At 39.3% G+C, this 12,289-nt stretch overlaps 1 protein-coding gene across 1 annotated transcript; it reads right to left on the bottom strand.

Moving 5' to 3' along the window:
• Window positions 1–952: 952 nt before the first annotated feature.
• rps21 (ribosomal protein S21) lies at window positions 953–9,153 on the bottom strand. The gene is made up of 6 exons (XM_034694909.1): window positions 9,045–9,153; window positions 8,038–8,120; window positions 7,758–7,821; window positions 4,077–4,148; window positions 1,804–1,859; window positions 953–1,003 (listed from the first exon to the last, which is right to left on the bottom strand). The coding sequence occupies exons 2-6, from the start codon at window positions 8,085–8,087 to the stop codon at window positions 994–996; spliced, it is 252 nt and encodes an 83-aa protein (XP_034550800.1). The 5' UTR covers window positions 8,088–8,120; window positions 9,045–9,153; the 3' UTR covers window positions 953–993.
• Window positions 9,154–12,289: the final 3,136 nt, after the last annotated feature.

The raw sequence follows: 12,289 nt of genomic DNA, 5'->3' as shown, positions 1-12,289 counted from the left end.
AACCCTGTCTATAAAACTCCTTTATTTAGTATGCAATTCATTTTTCTTTATTGGATTTATCTGAAATGTTTTCCTCATGTTTATTTCTTCCAAAGCTAGCTAACTTAACCAGGAAAGCTAGCTTTTAGCATTAGCAAAGCTTCAAAATTAGCAGTCAGGGGATCATATTTAATATGTTATTAACTTTTTATAGTTTCTTAAGAGAGAAGGAAGACTACAGATATTTTTAAGACCACTAAATCACTGCTTAATATCTGAGAAAGAGGTCATCTTCATCTTAGTTTGGGCTGTTTGGATGATTCAGTTAGCGCCCAAGCTGCAGTACCCTTTATCACCACACAGACCGACGTTTAAATGCACTGTTTTCAAGGGTGGCGCTGTTTCGCACCTTTGAGCATCCTTGGACACTTTCAATTACCCCAGAGTAATATGAAAAAAACAATCTAATCAATGTAAAATACAAATTATGGCTTAACAAATGAGATATACATGTTTATATATGATGTGAATAATTACTCTCAGTTCTGTTTTTATTGTAAAACATAAATCAACAGCAAGTATTAACATATTCAAGCAGCTGCAAACAAAACACTGGAAAAGAGAATATATATATTCAGTGAATCCATCTGTGATGAAATATAGCACCATCTAAAACAGCCTGTCCGTCTGCTTCTATGGTGTCATCTGTGATGAATGGCATTCCTCTTTGTGTTACTGCCCTCTACTGGTCTGGTGGTGTAGTGCATTTACTTTATTTTTCCTCCATACGTCACTGGCCTGATTTACACAATCTACCCGGGACTTCAGCCCGTGGTTGAAACGCAGACAACAATGGGGGCACAGGAACCTTTTAGTTCAGGGTGAAGTAGTTCTGGGGGCTAAAAGACCCCAGGACTCTTGGATGAAATGCACCTTGAAGAAATAACAATGATGACAAAGAAACTTTTTTTTCCCATTTTTTATTTTACAAATCTTTAACTTCTCCATTTCGACTTAGAAAGTCCTGTGGAGGAAAAAAAGAGACAAATGTTAATCAATACAAATGAATTGTTAACACACTGATCAAACACAGTCAGACAATTAAAGCTTCAATAACCATTAATACTAAACAGAACTCTTGGAAGTGAAATCATGTTTGGCTTACACCTTAAAAAATTGTCATCATTGGATAACAATCTTAAACTTTTATCTGTACCTGTTTTTATTTTCTTTAGTATTTATGTTTCATCTGTTTATTCTTTAAAGGCCCTGTGAGGAGTTTTGAACTGGCTGAGAAACACACTGAGAATGATACTGATGCCTCTTTATGACCTTTAACAACAAAACAAGACCATCAGCAGCAACACTGACACCTTCTCTGTTGTCATTTTGAATGCCTGAAACCGCCCTGAGGAGGTCGGTGTCAGACCAGATGATGAACATCTCGCTTCTGAAACAGACTTTGACTATTTTCATGGAAAATAATCACATGGCCTGATAAAGTTGACTGTTGAACACAACAGGACAAGGCTTTTGTTGAAAACACTACTTCTGCATGTATAGGACAAGAGATAAGAGGTGTCACTTTGTCCACAAGGGGGCGCCAGAATCAATACAAAACAGAAGTTCCTCACAGCAGCTTTAACTGTGTTTTTTTGGTTGTATACATTTTATTGAAATTGGTGTGAATTAGTCTCTACTGCCAAATCCATTTCTGTTTTAAGCTCAGTCATGATCTATTTTTGAATTCTGTATCACATTTGTTTTTGTATGAAAGGTGCGATACAAATAAAACTTGATGGATTTATTGCTTGAGATTCTTACTTTGCAACAATGGTGTCGTTCTTTGCCAGCCTCAGGATGGAGTCATCAGACTCACCCTGCAAGAGAGAGATAAAAACATCTGTTCAGAACAAAAACTCTAAGGGGGAAAATAATTTAACTGAGAGGAGAGTCTGCAGGAAGAACTCTCCCCCTCCCTTTGTTTCCAAGGTAGAGATTCAAGTCTCTCTGAATACAATCAAACCCTCATCTCTCCTCTTATTTTGGGCACAGATGACACGCTGCGATTTAACCAAAGCTTCTCCAGGGTTCCCACTCTTTTCCAGAGATCATTTTCTGGATGATCAAGCTGGTATGACAATCTAAATTTATTATCTTCCTGCTCACTCTATCTTAAATATAAGTCTCTTTGAATCAAAAGCGCACTCCACACGGTTAATTTACCATACACATCAACAATAAACCCTCGTTTCCTGTGAATGCATGATGAGTCCTGCAGCCGGGTCGGTCTGTGTTGCTGTCTTTCCCAGCACAGCATGCACTCAGCTTTCAATGAATGGGGATGTGTTTCTTATTAAATCATGTTTTTTCCCCCCCATTTCCCCGGTGGAAAACTGGTCAACTGTTTTCCAGGATGCGTGGGAACCCTGTTTTTTGCTCAAACTAAGGTCAGATAAAATAAACCTTCCATCCAAATCTAGAGAGACAGTCCTGAATAAACACAGAAACCTGTGCTTGAAAAGTATCCGCCCAAAAAACTGAGTTAAAGCAGTGTTAACACTTCAACCCTTTGAGCTGTTTAAACCATGTTTGGCTATATTTGATCAGTTTAACTGGATCAACAGCTGGGTGTTATTAAAAGGGGACATATCACGCTTTTTTCATCAACATATATTGGTCTAAGAGGTCCCCAAAACATGTCTTTAAAGTTTATGCTCAAAAAAACACTTTGAAATCAGATTTTGGTCTGCCTGAAAAGTCCTCTTCTTCAGTCCTCCTCAGAACACTCTGTTTTCTCTCTGACCACGCCCCCTCAGGAAGTGGATGTGCCTCGGCTGTCCAGCACGTTGATCTAATGTTTACATGTTGGCTGAATATACACGGCTGCTCAGAGATCACGTTACTTCAACCCTCTGAATCTGATCCTGACGGAGAGGCGCCTGTAGCAGGACCTTTCTGAAGGATTGTTCACAGATTTAGTGTTTCTTGTTGTTTTATTTGTCAGTATGTAGACGTGTGTCTTGGTACACAGCTACGAACATGTAGCTATGTGGCTATGCTAACTAGCGCTAGCACTTATCCATGATAAATAAAAATCATCCACTAGATCTTCAAATCTGCAGACGTGGGGAGTAAAACCGACCTCTGCCAGAAAGGCAGCAGGACCTTTTCTGAAGGATTGGTCACAGATTTAGTGTTTCTTGTTGTTTTATTTGTCAGTATGTCGACATGTGTCTTGGTACACAGCTACAGCTACAGCTATGAACATATAGCTATGTGGCTATGCTAATTAGCGCTAGCACTTATCCATGATAAATAAAAATCATCCACTAGATCTTCAAATCTGCAGACGTGGGGAGTCAAAGCGACCTTTGTGTTTATTAAGACAGCCTACAACTAGCATGCCTCCCTCCTAAGCTCCTTGTTAGCACACATGTGTGCAGGTAATGAAAAACGGAGGAGGGATTCAGTATTATTTTATACAGTCTATGGGCTGAACAAGCTCCGAGCTCTGACTCCGTGACAGACCGGATATTGTTGTTACGTAACAAAAACACTGAAGTCTGAAACGGCTGGTTTCACACACATTTACAGAAAGGTGGAGAAATCAGAACAGGGGCAGAATGGATTATTTTCATTCTCGGGGGGTTTGTAGACAGGGACACATATTTCAGGTAAAGAACCATTAAAAAGTCCATTTTGCATGATATGTCACCTTTAAAACCAGAGCATGTCATGTAATCACCAGCTTCAAGCTGTCGGGCTCGGTTCACTTTGTGAGGCTTCATGTTCAATTCTGATTAATCTCTCTGACACATTTTGCTCTCTAGATGCTCACAGTATTTTTAAATGCAGCAGTATCCTGTTCCAGTCTGAACTTGTCACCACAGCTGATCTAAGCTTGGATGCAAGAGATCAATAAATGTAACATCATGTGAATGAAATTACACAGTGTGGAGTTTCGAGTTTCGAGACGTTCGCTGCAAGAAAACAAGTTCAGGCGACTTCACTTCCTGAGAAAGCCTCGTCAACACCTGGTGCTCTGACTGAAGGGGTTTTCACAGGTTGAAGTATGCCGGCGGAGGAGGACTCACCATTCTGCGGATGGCTCCACAGATGGCGTAGGTCTTGAACTGGCCGTTGAAGCGACCGGTCACCTTGTCAACCTGTAGACAGAGAGCAGAGCTGAATAAGAAGGAGAGGACGGAGACTACAAACACAGTCTGTCCATTCAAAGCCTCTCTAGTCCTTCTGATACGATGACATCTGCTGGTGTTGAGGGAGGCTAGAGATCTGAATTCATCCTCGTATATGATGTTGATAGACTCCTAAAACATGAATTTTGAAGATGCATCCTCTTTCAAAGCTAGATTAATTTAATAAGGTTTCATATAAATATTCAGAAACTCAGATTTTCCCCTCTGCAAAGATTTCCAGGAGTCACACTGACGTTTCTGTGACACATTTAACCCGGTGTTGTTTCTGTTTCTGTCACAGCCGCATGGATCATGTTGAGTAACATGTGTCCAGGTTCCGTTACACAGACTCTGTTTTCCCTTCGACACAAGTCTCTCTATGTTTCAGTCCGCCTCTGTAGGTAACTCCATGCAAATGTTAAAACTGAGAGAGGCTTCTGTTTGTTTTCTGTCTTTATGCAAAGTGTAGTTCAGACAGCAGAGCGCACAGAGGGACACTAAACTGTAACGACACACAAAGAGGAGGAGAGGTGAATTTGACCTACATTAAACTTTACTTTAAAGGGAACAATACGAGGCGTCTGAAGTGAGCTAGATCTTAAAGAGAGGAGACGTGGCTTTTAAAGATAGACAGTGACCTCTAAAGGAAACCTTGTGTCTCTGGTTTTTAATCTCACTCTCTGAGAGAATAACAGCTCAGTGCAGGAGTTAAACAACAAAGTGTGAGCTAGACTCTCAATATGATCAATAAAAACACGCCTAAGCCTTTTCCTAAAACATGTGCACACACTGCATACAACAAATACAGACAACTGTGTTGAGCTGGTTACATGTTAGAAAGAATTAAGAGACTAATCCTCAAACTTATATAATGCAATGTCATTTAAAAGACTAAAAGCAGTGTCATTTCCTCAGGGGTCAGAAAAGTGATGATATGTTTTAACTTGCATGGTTTTATCTACAATTTATGAAAGTATTTTCTGTTATATTTTCACATTAAATGGTTGAAATATGCACAGCTCACTAATTCTACATCCGTATTGTTTGTTGGAAGGCATCTCAAGACTGTGCCAGTTGTAGGTAACATGGGCGCGGCTCAGTGGGATACACTGATAAAAATATGCCTAAAACTTTTCCTAAAACATGTTCACACTGCATCTAACAAATACCAACAACTGTGTTGAGCTGGTTAGATGTTAGAAAGAATTAAGAGACTAATCCTAAAACTTACATAATGCAATGTCATTTAAAAAGCCTAAAAGCAGTGTCATTTCCTCAGGGGTCAGAAAAGTGATAGGTTTTAACTTGCATGGTTTTATCTACAATTTATGAAAGTATTTTCTGTTATATTTTCACATTAAATGGTTGAAATATGCACAGCTCACTAATTCTACATCCTGATTGTTTGTTGGAAGGCATCTCAAGACTGTGCCAGTTGTAGGTAACATGGGCGCGGCTCAGTGGGATTCAGAACTGGAGGAAAACGCAGAGCACCAGCGTGTCCTGTGTATGACCACATCATGCAGTCCCTACAGGATTTTTTTGTGATTTTTTTGTGAAAAAGCCTGAATTTGCGACAGCTTTTTGAAAAAATTGCAGTGAAAGTTGCATTTTTTTTTTCTTTTTTTCCCCCAATAACATCTCAGGGGCAAGTAAATACATTAAATTACAGTTGTTTTTAGAAAACTTTCTTGATGTGACCACTGTGACTGTTTTGATTCTCTTGATTCACAGAGAAATGCCATGAAAGGACTGTATTGCACATTTACGATGGTCCCTGAATGCACCTCGCAGTGACAGAGGCACAGACAGTCAGTTCACGGCACTCTGAAACAAATCTGCATCTTTGATGACGAGGAGTTGATCCAAACTTACTGAATGTGTCTGATGTTTCACCAAACTGGATTAAATCAAGTTGTAGACGGGAGCTTTTTACGGTAACCACGGCAACAACGTCAAACCTCAAATATTAAACAGACGTCCCCCGGTTGTGTCTTTGTCACTAACGCACACCGGGGGGTAAAAATCCTCAATGAAGATGAGACAGATGCATGGAGGTGAGGAGAGCTGGTTCATAAAGCACACCTGCTGCAGGTAGCGACCAAGCTAACACTGAGCCCCTCAGATAATAACTCTAGTATCTATAAACAGCAATGTTGTCATGGTCACTTGTCCTGCCTGCTGTCCTCTCTCTTCACCCGTTCTCTGTGCGTGTTTTGTTGTTGAAAAGTGCCGATCAAGTAAGGACTTATGTTTATGTTCCAATGAAGTCAAATTGATGACAAAACCGATGACGTACAGGGGCTGAGATTAAGATATTTGGTCAAATTTGCAGGAAAGTTGCGGCGATTGTACAAAAGTGCAAGGCCGTGAAAAGAATCGCGCTGATTGGTTGAATTTGCGTTGATAGTTGTGATCGCGAAATCTCAACTTCCTGGAGCCACTGATCATGCCTGTTTTAGCGTCTCTACATTAGCTGGCCGTACATTTTCAGATTGTATTGGTTACTTTTAAAGCACTCAACTGTCTCAGACCCAGTTATATATCTGACTTTTTAACATTATGCACTCCAGTGTGCGATCCTCAGGCAAAGATCTGCCCCAAAAACTGGGCTGAAAACAACGGGGACAAGGTGTTTTTAATCCGGGCCCCACGTGAGTGGAACGATCAAAGGCTGGCAGATTCTGTGTTCTCCTTAAAGTCATTTCTCAAAACGTACTTTCATCTGAAAGCATTTCCTGATTTTATTTGATCCTAGTGTCTCACACAGGGTCCTGCTTTTATTTTATTTTCCTAATTCTCTGATCTTCTTTCAATAGTCATGATATTTGCACTACTTGTCTGATCTTTTAAAATGTTCTTTATATTGCACCTGGTCTCTGAGGCATTGTAAAGCACTTTGTAACAGCTTTTAAGAAGTTCTCTATAAATAAAAGATTATTATATCATATCTAACTAACATAACCTGAACTGTGCACAATCATATAGGTGTCTCTCTCTCCTTATGTCTGCAGGAAGGGCAGAAAACTACTCAAATAATTGAACAATAAATCAGCAGTGACTATCAAATAGTACTTTTGCATGAATTGCTCGATCCCTACTTCAAATTCCCTACTTTAGTGTCTTAGAGAAACTTTTAAGGCGCTTTAATAAATAAAACGTATTATTATTATTAATATTATTATTAATGCATTATCAGGTTTGGACAAAAAGGAGGATCTGCCCTGTATCCCTGACAATCTTCAGACATACAGGAAATAAATTAAAGGTAGTGATTAAGGTAAAGATAAAAGGATAACCTCTTCTTTATTCAGGTTTACATAAGCAGTATGGTGCATGCTCACAGCTTTTTAATGAATGTGTCTCTCTGTCTCAGCACTGCAGAATTTCCAGGACTGCAAGCTTTACATAACGAACATATGTGCAATTAATATTTCAGGTTGTGCTGGATTTCGTCAGACAGAGGAGATCCATCTGTGGCTTACTGACTTATATTGAACATCCACATGATTCTCATTAGGCTCAAACACACAAGAGTTTCAAAAACTTGAACTTTAAGGAGGCAGGTCTGGTTTTTACCTCAGCAATGTTGATCTGGATGGAGGCATGGTCCTTGGCTCCAATGATTCTGTTGCTCGCAGAGCTGCAACACACAACACAACAACCTCTTAACACACTCCTGCATGATTTACACTGCTGACTGTGAGATTAGTAGTCTGTACAGCTACAATATAAAGTGAAATCAGTGTAGACACAGGGATTTCTGCTGTCAGATCATGTTCCTCTCACAGTCAGAGGGATAATCTTGTAGAATCAGTGATTTCACATTCACTTAGCCCATTAATGATCAAGTACTCACCATTTACGTGGGACGTACAGGTCCACGAATTCACCAGCGTCGTTCTGCATGTTTAGAGGTTGAACAGCGGGTCGCCTACTAATCTGAGTGACAGCAAACAACAAAAACACACATTTATCAAATCAATCAAACTTTATTTATAAAGAGCTTTTCATACAATGACATTGTAACACAAAGTGCTGTACATAACTTCAAAATAGATGGAATTAAGAAGAATATCCCATCCCATAATCCTAAGGTTAAGAACACAATATGCAACAATAGTAATAAAAACAATAAAAATAAAATAAATGAAATAAAAGGAAGTTGCTGAACGAACTGAGGAAATCTCTCATGATATCTCAATGAGGAAACACTGGAGGTAAAATAAGATGTTAAAACTCAAAACAGGAAATTAAAATCACCAAAATAAAACATTTCTAAGATAATAAAAGACTAAAATGTTAAACCATTAAAATAACTTAAGATGCTAAATAAATAAGTACATAAATAAAATAGAATAAGTGACTTAATTGGAAATAGATAATAAATAAATAGCACTATTAAGAATGAAAATAAAACTCAGTTAAGGACGTGTTTGATGCATTTAATGCTGTTTTCAATGGATTTAAAACAGCATTCAATGGATGTAGTGACTGATACCGAGCTGAGCTGACAGTAGTAGATGTATCTAATATATATGATGTGTTCTAACCTGATAGTTAGTGTTTAAATCCCCTTTAACTCTGATAAAGATCTCTTTTAAGAACAGTATATGTTCACTTTCATCACAGCTACAGTCTCACACAGTTAGCATGTTAGCTAACCATCACGAGCGCATGTGGCTGCTCACACACTCCACACAAAACGTCTCATTTTTACACAATAAACAAAAACACATTCGATCTAAATATTCTCCACAGATATATCAACACGTTACAGTCACGTTTAGAAACGAAAATCTGATCCTTGAAGGAAGAAAACACCATTTTTTAACATTTTTACTCGAGAGCTCGGCAGAGACGTACCGTAATACGACAAATGGCCGACAGGAAAGGAAGAGCCAGTGACCATGACCCGGATGTAAAGGTATCTGCCTCTGAATGTGTGATCGCCCCCTGCTGGCAGGCTGAAGTACTGCAACAGGGATAACTCTTTATTTCCCTTTGTGTGTATGGAGAGAATATTGTGTCTTTAATATGCAATCAAAAATAATGGATTTGAGAACAAAAAACAATTTTGCAAACAAAATTATGATTTGAAAAATATGAAATAATGCTATGAATAAAGGAAATATATTTGTGATTAAAAATGTATCTTTATAAATCCACTCTTTTTTTTGTTACAAACAAAATTATTATTCTCACGAACCACAGATTCGTTTGCGTTTCCAGTTTTTGCGTTTGCGTTTCCAGTTTTTGCATTTCAATCAATCAATCAATCAATCTTTATTTGTATCGCGCCAAATCACAACAAACGTTATCTCAAGACGCTTTTACAAACATAGGAGGTCTAGACCACTCTATGTCAAATTATGAACAGAGACCCAACACCAAGACAGGGTAAGACTCAGTCTGACCCCACCTTAATCCATCATGAGCATTGCACATCGCAGTATTTAGCTAGTTACAGTGGAGAGGAAAAACTTCCTTTTAACAGGCAGAAACCTCAGGCAGAACCAGACTCATGTTAGACAGCCATCATGCCTCGACTGAGTTGGGTCTGGAAAGACAGATAGAGGGGAGTAAGAGAGAGAGGTGATAGTGATGAGACGAGTCGTAGAAGCTGTTGCCGCTGGAGTCCAGCACGTCCGTATCAGCTGGAGTCCAGATCGTCCGCAGCAGGAGGACGTCTACGGCAGCTCAGAGGAATCTACGAGACAAGGGAGCTCAGGGACTCCAGAAAGGTCTATGGTTAGTAACTTTAATGGGACAGGCAGAGTTAAAGTAAGTGATGAGGGGGTTGGGGGGAAGAAGGTGAGCTAGGATCCCAGTGTGTCAGTGTGCCAGTTCCCCTGGCAGTCTAGGCCTATAGCAGCATGACAAAAGCTGGTCCAAGCCTGATCCAGCTTAACTATAAGCTTTATCAAAAAGGAAAGTTTTAAGTCTACTCTTAAAAGTGGAGAGGGTGTCTGCCTCCCGGACCCTGACTGGTAGATGATTCCAAAGGAGAGGGGCCTGATAACTGAAGGTTCTACCTCCCATACTACTTTTAGAGATTTTAGGTACAACTAGCAAGCCTGCATGTTGGGAGCGTAGAGTTCTAGAGGGGTAACAGGGCACTATGAGCTCTTTAAGATACGAGGGTGTCTGATTTTTAAGGGCTTTGTAGGTTAAAAGAAGGATTTTAAATTCTATTCTACATTTTATTGGGAGTCAGTGTAGAGAAGCTAGCACTGGAGAAATGTGCTCCCTCTTCCTAGTTTTAGTCAATACTCGGGCTGCAGCGTTTTGAACTAGCTGAAGAATCTTTGCGTTTCTACATAACTGTCATGGGCTGGACCTCCCCTGAGAGATGCAAGAAGCCTCCTGATTGGTCAGTCTCACTCAGAGAGACGGTGTGACAACTTCCGCCCCAACAAGTTGTTGCCGCAAAGGGAGACATATCAACATGGAGAAACAGGTACGTTTTGCGTAACATACCTGTCTATTTTCTGTCTTATTGGTGCTTTTAAGGTTACACTTGTCTCCCTTCGCGGCAACAACTTGTTGGGGCGGAAGTTGTCACACCGTCTCTCTGAGTGAGACTGACCAATCAGGAGGCTTCTTGCATCTCTCAGGGGAGGTCCCGCCCATGACAGTTATGTAGAAACGCAAACGCAAAAACTGAAAACGCAAACGAATCTGTGGTTCGTGAGAATAATAATTTTGTTTGTAACAAAAAAAGAGTGGATTTATAAAGATACATTTTTAATCACAAATATATTTCCTGTATTCATAGCATTATTTCATATTTTTCAAATCATAATTTTGTTTGCAAAATTGTTTTTTGTTCTCAAATCCATTATTTTTGATTGCATATTAAAGACACAATATTCTCTCCATATGTGTGTGACCTATTTTTATACAGCAGGGGTGTCCAATCTTTTTTCAAAGAGGGCCACATATGATGTTGTCAGAATACCTCAGGGCCAGTGGCTCCTGCTGAGACTTAGGAATCATAAAAGTGACATATGAAAAATATATATTTAATAACAATTAGTCTCAATAAATCAGTCACTAGGTAGTCCTCAGTTCTCCACAAGCCATGTAAACATTAACAAACTTTATATTCTTCTGGAGGAAAATGTTTTTCATAAGGGTTGGCAATGTGGGAAAACATATTGTGTCATTATTTTCCTATGGCAGGATCACGATCTGGATTTCATCCCACTTCTTTTTCATGTTGTTTTTAAGACTTTTATGACCAGCAGACAACATCTTTATAACTAAATCATTATTTTCCTGCATTCTGAACAATTTTTATGAACAAATTTTGCCTTTTCTGTACAATTTCATAATTTTGATCATGTCTTGTGTCCTCGTTTGTGTCTTCTGAACTTTTAGTGTTAATCAAGAACATTTTCACATCATGGTAAAAACATTAATTTGAAAACCTGTCAGCTTTAAGAGTTCTTGTGTTTCTTCTTTATTGTCATCTTGCAGAATTCCCAGAGCTTTGGCTTTTATAAAAGTAGTCCATATGAAGCTTTTTGAGTTTAGTTTAGTTTTGTTTGTGCACTTGAAAGAAACTACAAATGTACAGATGATTCAGAAGGTGATGAAAGTCTTTGCTATAAATAACACAATTTAAGATGGAAGCTTGGGGCCGTAAATAAATGGACCTTGGGCCGTGATTGGCCCCCGGGCCGCACTTTGGACATACCTGTTATACAGTCTATGTGTGTAACAAATAACTTTCACTAACTAATCTGCCTAAAGTAAGTCAGGTCATCTTAATCACCTGTGTGTGTGTAGAATGTGTGTGTGCGTGCATGTTTGCATGCTGCTTGTGTGTGTCAGCACTGATGAGGTCATCTGAAACACCTGTGTCTCCAACTGTCATTAACTGTTGCCATGGTGATGGGACCAGCTGTGTAACTGCTGTGTGACAGTTGATTTAGAATGGGATTCATTGGGAAAAGTAAGGTCTACATATGTCCACACTGTGTGATAACCGTAATAGCTATCAGAAAAAGGATCAAACCGTGAGCGTCACAAGACTCTGATGAACACAGTGATGTGTTTTTCATGTCTGTACAGTCAGGAATGTAGTCAGGGCAGCGAGTTAAGAA

The sequence above is a fragment of the Notolabrus celidotus genome, chromosome 11, assembly GCF_009762535.1.
Source record: "Notolabrus celidotus isolate fNotCel1 chromosome 11, fNotCel1.pri, whole genome shotgun sequence".
Lineage (NCBI taxonomy): Eukaryota > Metazoa > Chordata > Actinopteri > Labriformes > Labridae > Notolabrus > Notolabrus celidotus.
This window is presented reverse-complemented; position numbering and strand designations above follow the sequence as displayed.